Genomic DNA, 17,643 nt, shown 5'->3' on the forward strand with positions numbered 1-17,643 from the left:
AAAAACAAAGGTTTCACTCTCTCACTCTCACTCAAAAAAGTCTGTATTTCGGAATATTCTGTATTTCGGAATATTTGGATATGGGATACTCAACCTGTAAAACTATAAAGATTCCCTCAAAAATGCTGATGATCAATCAGTGTCAGAATCTAAAGCAGCCAGTGCGGCCATTGGTGCTTGTGGCCTCTTCTTCATAGGAAACCATTCTTGTCCTATGGTACTCAGCCATCCTCCTCTTCTCCTGTGATTGCATTAATGCTGCAATAAATTTTCCCATGGTACACATCAGGCCGATATCAGCACATTTTGCTGTATCGGAATGACAAGTTGTGCATATCGCCTGATGTGTATGCTCAGTTGCATGTTTCCGTGAGTCGCATGCAACATCTGCATTGGTATGCAGCGTCCTCCATTAGTATGCAGCACTGTGCATACTAATGGAGGACGGACCAGCATATCGTTCATTACATTGTCTTTTGTGTACGGCCAGTCTGGGATTTTTCGGGATGAAGGGAAATCGTCCGGACCATATGTCCGATTGGCGTTCGCTCTGATGTGTACCCAGTTAATAGTCTGTCAAGTAGTATAAAGATGTAATTAAAGTTGTTTAGCATATTTACATTCTTTGGGCGAGATTCAAATATTGCCACCCCCTCCCGGCAGCTATTCAAATGTTGCTGCCGATGGGTGCGACGTGAGCATTTCAGCTTGCTATCCCCGGGGGTGGCGAGCTGAAATTCATGAGAAGTGACCCGTTTGGGTGCCCAAATGGGACTTTTCGCGCCACGCACAATAGTTTAGTCCGGTTTAGCTGCTTTACACGGCTAAACCCGACTGCTATGGGCACGATCAGCGCAAAAAATGGGGAACATTTGTATATCACCCCCTGCGATCTACCGTCACTTTAGACGGGAGATCAGGGGCGATAACATTTGAGTCTCGCCCTTTGACTTTGTTTTTGCAGAATAATGCATGTTCTGAGTGTATCATACTTTATGTCATTCTTTGTTGGAAGATATTATAGGGTGAGTTCACGTGGTGGAGCAAAATTTAGATTTCTAAACAATAACCTGTTGTTTTTATTTGAAAAAAAGTGTGTTTGTTTTTTTTCCTGATTGTATTTAAATATCTTGGCCATAAATTGTGGGCACTTATTGATGCTGCACATGGTATTATAGCCCTTTTTGCATTTTTCATTATATAACAGTATAATGCATAATGTGTCAGATAGAGCCAAGTCAGTGGATATCATATACTGTAGGTTCATTAAAGGTTGTAGTCATACTAATAACTATTGTGTTTTCCAGTGCCACATGCCGGTGTGAGCCCTGCTGAATATTACCAACATATGGCTCTGCTCGCAGGACAGCGCAGTCCTTATGCTGACATCATCGCTTCCCCAACAACTCCGAGTGCCGGGGCCACTGCTCTTCATATGGAGTATCTCCATGCAATGGAAAGTGAGTCATGTATTATTTGCACATTTCAGGGTTGTGTGCAGGATAGAGGGATTTTGTTTTAAACACAGCCCTTGAATATTTTACCTCTTCTGTGATTGCAGTGTTAATATTTTGTAGAGAACTAGTAAAGGGAGCTGGCATACTGTATGCCTGGTCACATGTGTCTGCCTCCCCACTACATTCTAAGTGATTTGATATCTTCATTAAAAGGTTTCATCTGGTCAAATAGAAAAAAAATTATTTTTTTCGACACGTCATTTTTCAGATGAGGAATATGAAAATATGAATGTGTGTCTAACCATTGTCTGATATATATATATATATATATATATATATATATACTGTATATATTCTGTATATTTAGTATATTCCACAGCTATGTGTGTGTAAATCTGGGTGTGATACTAGTAAGTGCATACCCAGCCGTTTACCTCACTTTACGTCACTGATACATACATATGTACATACTTCCTTTGCATGACATTTAATGGACAGTCAGAGTGATAATTTTTAGGTCAGTTGATACGTAGGCCATTAGGTGGCTATGTAGTTTCACAGATGCCTCCTGGATGTTGCCCATCTTACCCCTGTCTGTGTAGATTGGTGCTAATTTACAGAGGTAACCAATAAACCCCTTTACGAAGTAATAGCTACAGTTACTGACAATTGGTTTGAGCTCTGGCCCCTCCCACCACTGAATGAGATTTCTGACCACCTACTGAGAGTCCCTGTATTAGGACTCACCCTTCTGCCTTATACAGTATACTGTAGATGTTTGGGCAACTTTCTCAACAGAGTATTTTAAGTCATTGTTTTTTGCAACCCTCAACTTTCCTTGGAGCTTTTATACTTTTTGTTATACAATGTAATAATTTTAATAACATATAATAGGATATTGTTTACAGGACTTATCCAACTGTATGAGCCATCCCTAGAAAACTTTGATGACCCAACTTATATTGTATGAGAATATAGAACTAATTGTTGAATTATTGAAATAAGTGGAAAGTTAGGGGGGAACTATGTATGTTCTTTGTAATAAAAAATATATTTGTAGAGTTGTGTGTAGTTAGATAAATTACCGTTTTAAGAGCAAGATGTCTATTTCTCTTATTTGCATTCACTTTCCAAAGTCAATGCTGCCTTTTCCAGCTGAAATCTATATAACGGAATGCTCTACCAATGGAAGGTGGTACAAACTACCATTATTTTTTTATTTTTCTTTGTAGAGGATATTGTGGTAGGGGTAAGGGAATAAATCTGGCCTCAATGGAGACAAAGAAAAAGTTCAGTGGCTAGTACAGAGGTAATGCAATGAACAATGCCTAGATATGCACCCTCCCCATACATCCCCATACAGCACCATCCCCATACACATGTTATGTGTATGTATTTCATGGGCAGGGGTAAGAAGAGGAACTGATAGTTGTTATGAGCTCTTGTGAATACTTATGTATTAAGTTATTAAACAAATACAGTCCAACGATCTAAATAAATCAAATGTTAACATACTAATTTAGAAAGCATAACCTAGAAATGACTACAAACCTCTTACTTTGGCCATTGTAGCTGTTATTATTTTTAATTTACTTCACCTCCAAGCATTGTTATTTTCCTCTATGTGCCACTCCAATAGAGAAATAAAGTCATCACTAACTTTACACTACTTGTTTGCCCGGTTATTTTCTGGGATTAAATCCAAAGTCAAACAACTTCTTGAGCGGTCCTTGTAAGAACATCAAAGGGAAGCTGTGGACATTTTAAAAGAAAATACTTTCTTGTGCTCTTCTTATTAGACGTTTCCAGCTAAGACATTTATTATGCCGCTAAGTAGCATGGGAGAAGCACTGGGAAATGTAGTGTTTAATCATAAATTCTTTTGGCCCAAGCAATGGCAGTCTGGCACAGAGACAAATAAGTACTGCACTAGGAAATGTTTGTCGTCTTTATTCGTCTGATTGTCTATAGAACAGTTCATGTATAAAAGTCAGAGCAGCATAGAATAATATTTAACTGAGAAACTTAAGTTACATAATATGACAAGCACACCACCGAGCATTCTTTCTGATGTGACCAGGCGCATGTGCCTTACTTTACGGATGCGTTGATTCCATATCAACAATATGGCTTATCAAAATTCAGATGTGGTCTGTCATGCGCCCCATGCCGCCAAGTACTGATGTTTAGTACTTTGCACATGTGCAGTACCAATTCTGTGCATGCACAAGTTGGTCCTGTGACACAGAACGGCATCAGACTGATTCAAAGTCTGGTGCCATTTAGGGCCGGGGAGAGGGCGGCGATGGCCTCTTTTGTGAAAATGGAGGCGTGTCGCCACCATTTAGGGGGAGGGAAGAGGCCAGGGTCACCATCATAGGACAGAGATTTCCTGGCCTCTTACAATGAAATGTGACGGCCAGCTTGCGGGACCCCATGGGTTTCACAAGCTGCCCTATTGTGTCGCAGTGATCCGATGCTGCAGCCTAGGATGCAGTTCGGATTACTACTGCAGCAGGAGATGTCTACTTGCAATACATGCTTCCTGCTGCATTTACATACACCGTATCACTGCTGCTTCCAATGATACAGCAGTGATAGTTACTCCAACCACATCTGAATGAGGGCCAGTGTAGCCACGATAGACCACAAATTATCAGTCCCTTGGATATGCTGAATTGTCCGTCATGTACGACAGATCAGGTAATTTGTGACATGCAAATCAGCTGCATTGGGATACGATATCTGCTGTTTTCAGGCTGTCAGATAAAATATCTGTCTGGCAGACGTTATATCTGACAGTGTATGTGGTTGGGGAGACATGAGAGATGAACCATTCACTACAGAAATGTCAATGCTGTTGGGATGCTGGCAGCCATGACTAAACCACTGCTTGCCACTGAACCTTGTTCCTCGTCTGTTTCTAGAAAATACTGTGTGCCAAAGATAAACAGGAACACCTTCCTATTTATTTGAAATATTTTTAGTTTATAATTTTCATCCAAGTTAATGACCCACCCCACAAAGAAAATAGTCCAGTTATTATTAAAATATGTGTTGAATTAACTCAGGGACAGAACCCAACAAAGCGGCAGGAGGGGCAACAATAGAGCAAAATCTCTGGAATAGGACCAGAGACCTTGCTATGTTCTGGGCATGCGCTATATGCGTTATTTCCTGCACATGTGCTTTATTTTCAGTTCGATATACTGGGGAATACGGTGCCAGTGCCATATTTTAGGCAGTTTCTTCAGAAATATTGCGCAGAAACCAAATAAATCACCAGAAATATGGTGTCGATAGCTGATGGTCAGATTGCGGTATAGAATCCATGCCTGAATACGGAATACATACTATATACCGGTTGTCGGGATGCCGGCAATCGTATGACCGACGGTGACATCCGACATTGGAGGGGATAAAAACATCCCTTGAATACAGTATGGTGTAGTCAAGGATAGACCAATACAACAGTATTTACCTGACATCAGAGTTCATCTGAATACTGTACGTCCGCCATTTGTGTTAATGCAACCTTTAGAAAATGCTTACATTTAATGGGTCAACGTTCGAGGAAGCTTATTAAAGAAGGGATTATTGAATAAATGTTAGACTAAACTATTCTACTAAGTAGACGAAGAATGTCAGACTGTAGCAGACAGGAATCGAGTGTCCAGCCAAAAACACTTTTTTTCCCCTCTCTCCCTTTTGCTGAACTCTTATTACATCTGCGAGTGAGAAAAGGTACATTATAACATAAATATAGGACATTTTTCATTTGGGAAGAAAACATGATGACTGATCTTTTAACAGTTTTACCAACTATTGCTTTCTGAATTACTTTTATCAAGGAGTTGGTTTCACAGAGACAGCAGAGAGAGCTTGGGCAGTAAATAATTTAGTTACGTCTGTTTTACTGCAGATTCAATACCGTCTTTGGCTAAGGAATACTTTTGTATGTTGAACCATAGGTTACAGTGATTTTTAAATGAGCTTTGAAAAAAAGCGAAAACTGAAGTTTATAACTGACTCTGGTGAATGTACATAGGTTTTAAATGTAAAGACTTTTATGTTACCACAACTTACACCATGAGAAAATCAACAAATGTCCAGTGCTCTAAAACAAACAATATAGAAATATGTGTCAGCATACAGTATACATAAGTAAGATATATAGCCATGAGCTCACCTGCCAACATCAAAGGATCTCCTGTATGTGAGTCCCTAGCTTCCATAGCAAAATATGTACCCATAGTGTCTTAGTACAGACCTTCCTGAGCCTCCACTATACAGTATATAAAGTGTGCAGCAAGCATGAGGGTTTGATTCAAACCAAATTAGAAATGCAGTATTGACAAGAGCTTTGGTCATGCTACATGGGGCGTAACCACATCACTTTAAGCACCTTCCTTTTAAAACAACCCACCCATGACCAGGAAGCGCAGCTAAACCCAACAGGTTTTAGCCCCGTTTCCGACAATGTCAATCCGACTTTAAAAAAAGTTGGATTGCCATTGTCGGGAATGGGCCAAACCTGTCGGGTTTGGCCACGGCATTGAATACTGACCTGTCGGATCCTTTCCGTCTGAAAAGATTCGACAGAAATTGAATATACCCCTATGGGGTGTATTCATTTCATGTTGGATCCTTTCCGATGGAAAGGATCCGACATGTGAGTATTCAGTGCCCGCCCAAACCCGACAGGTTTTGCCCCGTTCTCGACAATGCCAATCTGACTTTTTTTTTTAAGTCAGATTGACATTGTCGGAAACGGGGCTAAAACCTGTCGGGTTTGGCTGCGCCTCCGACAGTACACGTGGATCGCCGGCTTAAGCTGCCGATCCGCGTGCTTTCCGACAGGTTTCCGACAAGTCGGATTTCCCGACTTGTCGGGAAAAAGGGGGCAGCATTGAATAAGTTGGAACCCCTTACAACCTAAAACAGTCGGAAATTGCTGTCTTTCCGACAAGACGGCAGTTTCCGACTTCAATTGAATTCCCCCCCAAAACCCTGCTCCTTAGGACAGTTAGCAGTTATGCCTAATAGATGGAATTATACACTACCAGGATGTAGTATGCCGTTTCTATGCACATCAAGCATATGAAACTAATGTATTTGGAGGTACAGAATCCATAAATGTAACTCTTGAAGTAAATGGAGTTTATTATAGCTCTTATAAAGGGAGTGCATTGAACAGTACTGTTTAAAAAAATAAAAATACAGAAATAAAATGTGCTTTGAACCAACTTTTTCTGTTACCCCTGCACACCACGTGTAGCAAATTGTAGCAGGCTGTTTCTTTTATTCAGGTCGTGAAACCTGTGCACGGCTCAGAAAGGTAAGCATGAGAGCAGTAGACAAAATACACTCATTTATAATGTGCTTTCTGGCTTATATTACCCCCCCTTCCCCCCTAATTAAATTATAATTGCAGATGTAAACTTTTGCTTCTTCATTTCTTTTTGTAAAGATCCAGAAGAGGGTCTTTTTTGTTGTCTGTGTTTCAATTTAGTCTCCAAAAATCCTAATTATTTGCTGAAATTTTGCTAATAATTTTAAGAGACAAATTAAGTGTAAACGCTGAGAAAAACAAAAGCAAGTGACACAGTCTCGTTTTCTTCAGATGATGAGAATAGGTCTAGTCAGGTAATGGATGATGGGTGTTTTTATTTAGACAAAAGAAAGTGGGAAAACCAATTAAAAACATTTCCCTGGTCTGTAAATTAGTTGTCATTAAGATGGGTTTTTAATGCCCTATCATTCATCACTTGAGAAAATGAAACCTTTACCAATCAGACTTGAACATCACAAGCGACCTCAGTGATACATGGAAGTGCAAATTAAGTCATGTTTTCTATCAGCGTAGCCTTCCCGCACCTTTCATTAGGCTGTATACTTATGTTGTATGTAACTTCTGCAGTCACAGGTTACAGTACTGATTGTAACACATTTGATTTAATGTATTGCTATCGTACATTTCTGGCAGACAATACAGAGAAATACAATACAGAGCAACTTAAGCTTCCACATAGCAAGCTTATTTTTTAATGCCAACGTGGATATCATTTCTAAATAAGTAATTAGCAAGCACTTCCATTGTTGTAGATACCATAACCTTCTGGTATGTGCGCAGCCAATCATTGCCGCAATGCTCAGCAACACATCGTCCTAAACCTAATTGACCCCTTTGTGACTTCAACTGTGTGGCAACTTTAAGACCTTTTAGAAATGTTTGTGCAGGTTGACTGTTTATGCATATTAATATCAGAGAATGATAATAGAAACCTGCAAATTCTCAATGCAGTAAAAGAAACCTTAGTAGTATATAAGACATCTGTATTCAATAACATATAAACACTAATGTATGTGCACAATAGTAGTGCCTTTTGACAGTTACAGTACATGTATGTGTCTGTCTTCATTCATATGTGCCACTATTAATGAGTTTGTTACTAACTTACAAAAGTAGCTTGATTATGGCCACCAAATGACTCCTGGAGTAGGGAGGATACAGTATGTATCAGCTCTAACAAACATTCTAATATTAAAGTCTTAACAAGATCAGAATTATAGAGGTACTTGGGTGCCAGGTGCTGACTGTCCCATTCTCCTCTTGTCTGCGCTCTGCTCCCCATCCTGTATGTCAGTGTGACTCACATAGGTAACTGCTATGTGTTGTGAGACAAAAAAATCAGGAGAACATGTCTCATAACATGAGAACACACACACACACACACACACACACACACACACACACACACACACACACACCTTTAATTTGGCCAGGCTGACTGACTATGGCTTAGGGGGATATTCAGTTAAGTGCAGTTTTTTCGACTGATCGTAAAAACTGCATTCATTCCACACAGGGTATACAATTGTGGGCGTTTTTGCCCCTTTTTATCCATTTTCGCCCATGCCATTTAATTATTTATTTTTTGTCAAATCGGCATGGTCGAAAAATTGCACCAAAATGTGCGAAAATGGCCACAAATTTTCCAAAACACATGTATTGGCGGCAAATTCGCCGATATACAGGGTTTTCAAGAGTGCTGGATTTTTCAACCAGTCGAAAAAATGGCATGGGCATTGAATAGGTTGATCTCTTTTCAGGTTTAAATAAAATGTTAATGGCATGATCCCTTCTATTTTACCAATGATCTCATACTTGTATGTGGCGGCAATATGGCAAGGACCATAGGGGTCCCCCAAAGCCTGATCTGATCTTACCAATGTGGTAATTGACTTCCTTATGGTCAGGCTGCTGCTCGCATAGGACAGGCGAGTGTACAGATATTTTGGAGACATGGCGTCGTTAGCGTTGTGACCACATTACACATATATCCATTGTCATTTTTCCTTTCACTGATTTTCTTGGAGAGCCGATCAGAGAAACACATAAACTGGCTATTTAATGGATTCAACTTTTTGCTAGTAGACTAATTTACAGTATATAATTTCTAATTGGTTGAAACTTGACTACCATTTGCCATTGCTAAAAAAGAAACTTCACTCCACTTCACTCAGCCTTCACCACTAATCCTGATCGACCGTTATTGCTATAGGATCCTAAAGGCCTACAATACCATATTAATGGATTGCTGTCAACCTATAAATTTCCTTAGTTTTGTAACCCCTTGTTAAGTTACTCCTTCACTCATATGTATATGTGTACAGTTCATTCATGTGCTGCGTATGTTCTAGTAACAGGACAAAAAATATAGTTAAGTGATATCACTTTTTCATTAAAGTGATATCACCTTTTTACTAAAAGGGTTACTGGAGGAACAGAGCAGAGTGTCAGGATGAACTTACCACCCGATCCCCCCACCTCAAGGTGCCAAACGCTCTGCAGCAACATCAGGCATATTGATTCAGTTATTTCACGTTATTATAATTTTATTTCTATACAAATGAGCTAGTTCTATACAGTGGTGGTAAGGATCCTGAATTGATGAATAATGATATTGTAGCGACATATTACTGAGATAATATTACATCTCTAGATGTCAGTAAAATATCCTGACTTGTATAATTACACTTAGAATAACTTTTACCTTTATTGTGCGATTGTAAGCTGTGTTTACCATACATGGAGCACAGACGCCATATCCTCATAGTCTCTGCAGCCTGTGGCTAGTAGCCAAGAACAACAATTTTCTGTCTAAGCTAATGAATTGCTTGTTGTCTTTCTGTTATTACGTACCTTGTGCTATAGAGCCAAGTTTAAGAAAAATGTTCTCTATCCTAGAAACTACTAAGTTAGTCATGTAAAAAGTGTATAATGCTATACACGGCATCTGACATTATGTCAATTTACACATAGAATGCACCCAAATGGATACGTTCTAAATAACTTGCACATTGGATTTGCAGATGTATTGTTTCTTTAACATGTCCATGCTTTAATAACATAAAGCCCGATAACTGTATGATTTTTATCATTAGTCTATACCAGGGGTTCCCAACCTTAGTCCCCAAGGCATACAAACAGTCCAGGTTTTAAGGATAGCCATATTTGAGTACAGGTGATTTCATTAGCACCTCAGTTATTTTGATTTAATCATTTGTGGATGGATATCACTAAAATCTTGACTGTTAGGGGTCTATAAAGTGGCCGGAGATGAAGTACCAGCCAATCACCACCTAAAGGTGGGTACACACTAATAGATATGTCTGCAGATAAATTGATCTGCAGATATATCTTTGGACAGATCGGGCAGTGTCTTGAGCATACACACTGCCCGATCCGTTGGGGACTGACGTCATGAACTGGGCGGGCGTGTACACACGCCCACCCAGTTCAGTTGTCAATGGCCGCCGCAGCATGTGTACGGATGGTCGGCCGACCGCCCCGTACACACACAGCGATGCGCCAATATATCGGTAGATATATTGGCCATCGGCTGTGCTGCGGGGCCGACGCGATACGTCTGTGAACGACGGAGTTCACAGACGTATCGGCTATACACACTGGCCGACGGTCCCGCGATATATCGGCCGTTCAAGAGAACGGCCGATATATCGGCCAGTGTGTACGGGCCTTAACTGTCATTTTTCAAACCCAGCCTGTGACCTGGCAGTTAGGAGCTGATTGGCTGGTACCTTATCTCCGGCCACTTTATCTTCACCTGAGGCTTAATAAATAGACCTTTTAGTGTGCCTTGAGGACAGAGGCTGGGAAACCTTTGTATTGCCCTGTTGTTCCTTTGCCCTCTCAGTGTTGCTTGTGTTCAGAAATTGCCTGTAGTATTAAACTGTGCGAGTACTACAGCATGTCTGATTCTCACAATAAAGGGTGCAAAGTACTAGCTGTTATTTCTTCACCTGGGAAGGCACTTAAAGCTAAAGAGGGGAAAATGTGAAAAGAATATGCATGAAATGCAGTCCTGTCTCAGTACATTCATCTACATTTCTAAAACTGCAATAGGCGAGTTAATTCAAGCATGTTGCCCAGTAGCGTTATAATGATCTATCTTATATAGATAGCAACTAAATGTCCAACTTTCAGGGGTATAGTTGCTAAAAGTAGAAGTAAAAGGCGCAGAGACCCTGTTTTTTTTGTTTTTTCCTCTAACAGTCTGCACTGGCCTAACTGGAAAAACATTTTGAGCAGATAATTATCTCTGGGCATCAAATAAATCCTGCCGTGTGTTCTTATAATGAGAGCCAAAGGCTTTATTTAAACAGCAGATAAATTGTATTCACGGTGGATAACGTATGTTAATCTCCTCTGTAGCAGGATGACATTAATGGGGTTACATGGCATGAGTGCTTGAAAATTAATGCCGCTGTGACATTTCATCTCCCCTTAAATAAGAGAGAATAATATTTGCTACTTCAGAGCTGGAGTTTTGACAATTGATTTTGTAAACTCATAATTAATTCTTTTCCTAAAGGGTAGATTATATTAGCACAGAACTCCTTTTCTCTATCGTCCTAAGTGGATGCTGGGGTTCCTGAAAGGACCATGGGGAATAGCGGCTCCGCAGGAGACAGGGCACAAAAAAGTAAAGCTTTACTAGGTCAGGTGGTGTGCACTGGCTCCTCCCCCTATGACCCTCCTCCAGACTCCAGTTAGATTTTGTGCCCGAACGAGAAGGGTGCAATCTAGGTGGCTCTCCTAAAGAGCTGCTTAGAGAAAGTTTAGTTTAGGTTTTTTTTCTTTACAGTGAGTCCTGCTGGCAACAGGATCACTGCAACGTGGGACTTAGGGGGAAAGTAGTAAACTCACCTGCATGCAGAGTGGATTTGCTGCTTGGCTACTGGACACCATTAGCTCCAGAGGGATCGAACACAGGCCCAGCCGTGGAGTCCGGTCCCGGAGCCGCGCCGCCGACCCCCTTGCAGATGCTGAAGCGTGAAGAGGTCCGGAAACCGGCGGCTGAAGACTCCTCAGTCTTCATAAGGTAGCGCACAGCACTGCAGCTGTGCGCCATTTTCCTCTCAGCACACTTCACTGGGCAGTCACTGAGGGTGCAGAGCGCTGGGGGGGGGCGCTCTGAGAGGCAAATATAAACCTTATACAAGGCTAAAAATACCTCACATATAGCCCATAGGGGCTATATGGAGATATTTAACCCCTGCCTGACTGGAAAAATAGCGGGAGAAGAACCCGCCGAAAAAGGGGCGGGGCCTATCTCCTCAGCACACGGCGCCATTTTCTGTCACAGCTCCGCTGGTCAGAACGGCTCCCAGGTCTCTCCCCTGCACTGCACTACAGAAACAGGGTAAAACAGAGAGGGGGGGCACATTAATGGCTATATATATATATATTAAAGCAGCTATAAGGGAGCACTTAATATAAGGATATCCCTTGTATATATAGCGCTTTGTGGTGTGTGCTGGCAGACTCTCCCTCTGTCTCCCCAAAAGGGCTAGTGGGTCCTGTCTTCATTAGAGCATTCCCTGTGAGTTTGCGGTGTGTGTCGGTACGTGGTGTCGACATGTATGAGGACGATATTGGTGTGGAGGCGGAGCAATTGCCAAATATGCAGATGTCACCCCCCAGGGGGTCGACACCAGAATGGATGCCTTTATTTGTGGAATTACGTGATGGTTTATCTTCCCTTAAACAGTCAGTTGAGGACATGAGGCGGCCGGACAATCAATTAATGCCTGTCCAGGCGCCTCAAACACCGTCAGGGGCTGTAAAACGCCCTTTGCCTCAGTCGGTCGACACAGACCCAGACACGGGCACTGATTCCAGTGACGACGGTAGAAATTCAAACGTATTTTCCAGTAGGGCCACACGTTATATGATTTTGGCAATGAAGGAGACGTTACATTTAGCTGATACTACAGATACCGTAAAACAGGGTATTATGTATGGTGTGAAAAAACTACAAACAGTTTTTCCTGAATCAGAAGAATTAAATGACGTGTGTGATGAAGCGTGGGTTGCTCCTGATAAAAAGTTGATAATTTCAAAAAAGTTATTGGCATTATACCCTTTCCCGCCAGAGGTTAGGGCGCGCTGGGAAACACCCCCTAAGGTGGACAAGGCGCTCACACGCTTATCCAAACAAGTGGCGTTACCCTCTCCTGAGACGGCCGCACTTAAGGATCCATCAGATAGAAAGATGGAAGTTATTCAAAAGAATATATACACACATGCAGGTGTTATACTACGACCAGCTATAGCAACTGCCTGGATGTGCAGTGCTGGAGTAGTTTGGTCAGAATCCCTGATTGAAAATATTGATACCCTAGATAGGGACAATGTTTTACTGTCGTTAGAACAAATAACGGATGCATTTATCTATATGCGTGATGCACAGAGGGATATTTGCACACTGGCATCTCGGGTGAGTGCTATGTCCATTTCAGCCAGAAGAGCCTTATGGACACGACAGTGGACAGGCGATGCGGATTCAAAACGTCACATGGAGGTTTTGCCGTATAAAGGGGAGGAGTTATTTGGAGTTGGTCTATCAGACTTGGTGGCCACGGCTACTGCCGGGAAATCCACTTTTTTACCTCAAGTCACTCCCCAACAGAGAAAGGCACCGACCTTTCAACCGCAGCCTTTTCGCTCCTACAAAAATAAGAGAGCAAAGGGCTTGTCGTACCTGCCACGAGGCAGAGGAAGAGGGAAGAGACACCAACAGGCAGCTCCTTCCCAGGAACAGAAGCCCTCCCCGGCTCCTGCAAAAACCTCAGCATGACGCTGGGGCCTCTCAAGCGGACTCGGGGACAGTGGGGGGCCGTCTCAAAAATTACAGCGCGCAGTGGGCTCACTCGCAGGTAGACCCCTGGATCCTGCAGATAATATCTCAGGGGTACAGGTTGGAATTAGAGACGGATCCTCCTCATCGTTTCCTGAAGTCTGCCTTACCAACCGTCTCTTCCGAAAGGGAGAGGGTGTTGGAAGCCATTCACAAGCTGTACGCTCAGCAGGTGATAGTCAAAGTACCCCTATTACAACAAGGAAAGGGGTATTATTCCACTCTATTTGTGGTACCGAAGCCGGATGGCTCGGTAAGGCCTATTCTAAATCTGAAGTCCTTGAACCTCTACATAAAAAAGTTCAAGTTCAAGATGGAGTCACTCAGAGCAGTGATAGCGAACCTGGAAGAAGGGGACTTTATGGTATCCTTGGACATCAAGGATGCGTATCTACACGTTCCGATTTACCCCGCACACCAGGGGTACCTCAGGTTCATTGTTCAAAACTGTCACTATCAGTTTCAGACGCTGCCGTTCGGATTGTCCACGGCGCCTCGGGTCTTTACCAAGGTAATGGCCGAGATGATGATTCTTCTTCGAAGAAAAGGCGTATTAGTTATCCCATACTTGGACGATCTCCTAATAAGGGCAAGGTCCAGAGAACAGCTGGAGACAGCTTTAGCACTATCTCAAGAGGTGCTAAGACAACACGGGTGGATTCTGAATATTCCAAAATCCCATTTAATCCCGACAACTCGTCTGCTGTTCCTAGGAATGATTCTGGACACGGTTCAGAAAAAGGTTTTCCTTCCAGAGGAAAAAGCCAAGGAGTTATCCGATCTGGTCAGGAACCTCCTAAAACCAGGAAAGGTGTCAGTACATCAATGCACAAGAGTCCTGGGAAAAATGGTGGCTTCTTACGAAGCAATTCCATTCGGCAGATTCCATGCAAGAATATTCCAAAGGGATCTGTTGGACAAATGGTCAGGGTCGCATCTGCAGATGCACCTGCGAATAACCCTGTCACCAAAGACAAGGGTGTCACTTCTGTGGTGGTTGCAGAAGGCTCACCTATTAGAAGGCCGCAGATTCGGCATTCAGGATTGGATCCTGGTGACCACGGAGTCACACAAGGAAGAAACTTCCAGGGAGTATGGACGAGTCTGGAAAAGTCTCTTCACATAAACATTCTGGAACTAAGAGCAATCTACAATGCTCTAAGCCAGGCGGAACTTCTCCTGCAAGGAAAGCCGGTGTTGATTCAGTCGGACAACATCACGGCGGTCGCCCATGTAAACAGGCAGGGCGGCACAAGAAGCAGGAGTGCAATGGCAGAAGCTGCCAAGATTCTTCGCTCGGCGGAGAATCACGTGATAGCACTGTCAGCAGTGTTCATCCCGGGCGTGGACAACTGGGAAGCAGACTTCCTCAGCAGACACGATCTTCATCCGGGAGAGTGGGGTCTACATCCAGAAGTCTTCAACATGTTAATAGACCGTTGGGAAAGACCAATTGTAGACATGATGGCGTCTCGCCTCAACAAGAAACTGGACAAATATTGCGCCAGGTCAAGAGATCCACAGGCAATAGCTGTGGACGCACTGGTAACTCTTTGGGTGTACCAGTCAGTGTATGTGTTTCCTCCTCTGCCGCTCATACCAAAGGTATTGAAGATCATACGGCAAAGAAGAGTAAGAACAATACTAGTGGTTCCGGATTGGCCGAGAAGGACTTGGTATCCGGAACTTCAAGAGATGCTCACGGACGAACCGTGGCCTCTACCTCTGAGAAGGGACCTGCTACAGCAGGGTCCCTGTCTTTTTCAAGACTTACCGCGGCTGCGTTTGACGGCATGGCGGTTGAACGCCAGATCCTAAAAGGGAAAGGCATTCCAGAAGAAGTCATTCCTACCTTGATTAAGGCACGGAAGGAAGTCACCGTGAAACATTATCACCGCATTTGGCGAAAATATGTAGCGTGGTGCGAGGATCGGAGTGTTCCGACGGAGGAATTCCAACTGGGTCGTTTCCTACATTTCCTGCAATCAGGATTATCTATGGGTCTCAAATTGGGATCCATTAAGGTTCAAATTTCGGCCCTGTCAATATTCTTCCAAAAAGAATTGGCCTCTGTCCCTGAGGTCCAGACTTTTGTCAAGGGAGTACTGCATATACAGCCTCCTGTGGTGCCTCCGGTGGCACCGTGGGATCTAAATGTAGTTTTAGATTTCCTCAAATCCCATTGGTTTGAACCATTGAAAAAGGTGGATTTGAAATATCTCACATTGAAAGTGACTATGTTACTAGCCCTGGCCTCTGCCAGGAGAGTATCTGAATTGGCGGCTTTATCTTATAAAAGTCCTTATCTAATCTTCCATTCGGATAGGGCAGAACTGCGGACTCGTCCGCATTTTCTCCCTAAAGTGGTATCAGCATTTCATCTGAACCAACCTATTGTGGTGCCTGCGGCCACTAGCGACTTGGAGGACTCCAAGTTGTTGGACGTTGTCAGAGCCTTAAAAATATACATTTCAAGGACGGCTGGAGTCAGAAAATCTGACTCGCTGTTTATATTGTATGCACCCAACAAGTTGGGCGCACCTGCTTCTAAGCAGTCGATTGCTCGTTGGATTTGTAACACAATTCAACTTGCACATTCTGTGGCAGGCCTGCCACAGCCTAAAACTGTAAAAGCCCACTCCACAAGGAAGGTGGGCTCATCTTGGGCGGCTGCCCGAGGGGTCTCGGCATTACAACTCTGCCGAGCAGCTACGTGGTCGGGGGAGAACACGTTTGTAAAATTTTACAAATTTGATACCCTGGCAAAGGAGGACCTGGAGTTCTCTCATTCGGTGCTGCAGAGTCATCCGCACTATCCCGCCCGTTTGGGAGCTTTGGTATAATCCCCATGGTCCTTTCAGGAACCCCAGCATCCACTTAGGACGATAGAGAAAATAAGAATTTACTTACCGATAATTCTATTTCTCGGAGTCCGTAGTGGATGCTGGGCGCCCATCCCAAGTGCGGATTATCTGCAATACTTGTACATAGTTATTGTTAACTAATTCGGGTTATTGTTAAGGAGCCATCTTTAAGAGGCCCTTTCTGTTGTCATACTGTTAACTGGGTTTAGATCACAAGTTGTACGGTGTGATTGGTGTGGCTGGTATGAGTCTTACCCGGGATTCAAAATGCCTCCCTTATTGTGTATGCTCGTCCGGGCACAGTACCTAACTGGAGTCTGGAGGAGGGTCATAGGGGGAGGAGCCAGTGCACACCACCTGACCTAGTAAAGCTTTACTTTTTTGTGCCCTGTCTCCTGCGGAGCCGCTATTCCCCATGGTCCTTTCAGGAACCCCAGCATCCACTACGGACTCCGAGAAATAGAATTATCGGTAAGTAAATTCTTATTATTTCCTAACTGTGCGGAACTAGCAACTAGTTGTCAGACAGCAAGGACAAAAAGCAAATAACTATCTATTTTCATCTGTCGGGATTCCAGTGTCGATATCCTGACCACCGGGATCTCGACAGCCGGCAAATTAAACGCATCCCCTACCTATATATGCACCATCACTGAACATGTATGCTACGCACTGAAATCACATAGGACACACTATCAGCTCACCGTCTTCAGTAGCACATTGATTCTTTTGTCATAAGAATAAAAATCTTAGTTTTATTGATTGATTATTTTATTACATTTGTTAAGATTTTTTTTTTTTTTTAGTCCTAGTTTGTAAATCAAACAAATTGGGGCCACAGGACTAAGCAGTATGTAACTCAATCTGAATGTTGGTTTATTTTCAGCACAACCCATTTGCTGGAGAAGGTGCAGGCTTGTCGGTAGCTCAGGTCCGAGCCGCAGTGTCTCATCGCTTGTAGTGAATTAATGATGGGAATGTTGTAGCAGCCGTCAGATTCATAAATCAGCAGAAATGAGTGGGCTAATACATAGAAGTCTTATCCTTTTGTTTAGCAATTTATCATGTTGCTTGCACATTAATAAACAGAGCTCC

The 17,643-nt window shown here is 42.8% G+C and overlaps 1 protein-coding gene across 5 annotated transcripts in view; it reads left to right on the forward strand.

Annotated features, from left to right (window-relative positions):
* Positions 1-17,643, forward strand: part of GLI3 (GLI family zinc finger 3) — a 313,081-nt gene that overhangs the window by 210,550 nt on the left and 84,888 nt on the right. For all 5 annotated transcript variants that reach the window (XM_063922481.1, XM_063922483.1, XM_063922484.1 and 2 more), the window contains exon 6: positions 1,308-1,460. In XM_063922481.1, coding sequence (XP_063778551.1) covers positions 1,308-1,460 — 153 coding nt within the window. The remainder of the gene's footprint in view (positions 1-1,307; positions 1,461-17,643) is intronic.

Source organism: Pseudophryne corroboree, chromosome 5 (assembly GCF_028390025.1).
Source record: "Pseudophryne corroboree isolate aPseCor3 chromosome 5, aPseCor3.hap2, whole genome shotgun sequence".
NCBI lineage: Eukaryota > Metazoa > Chordata > Amphibia > Anura > Myobatrachidae > Pseudophryne > Pseudophryne corroboree.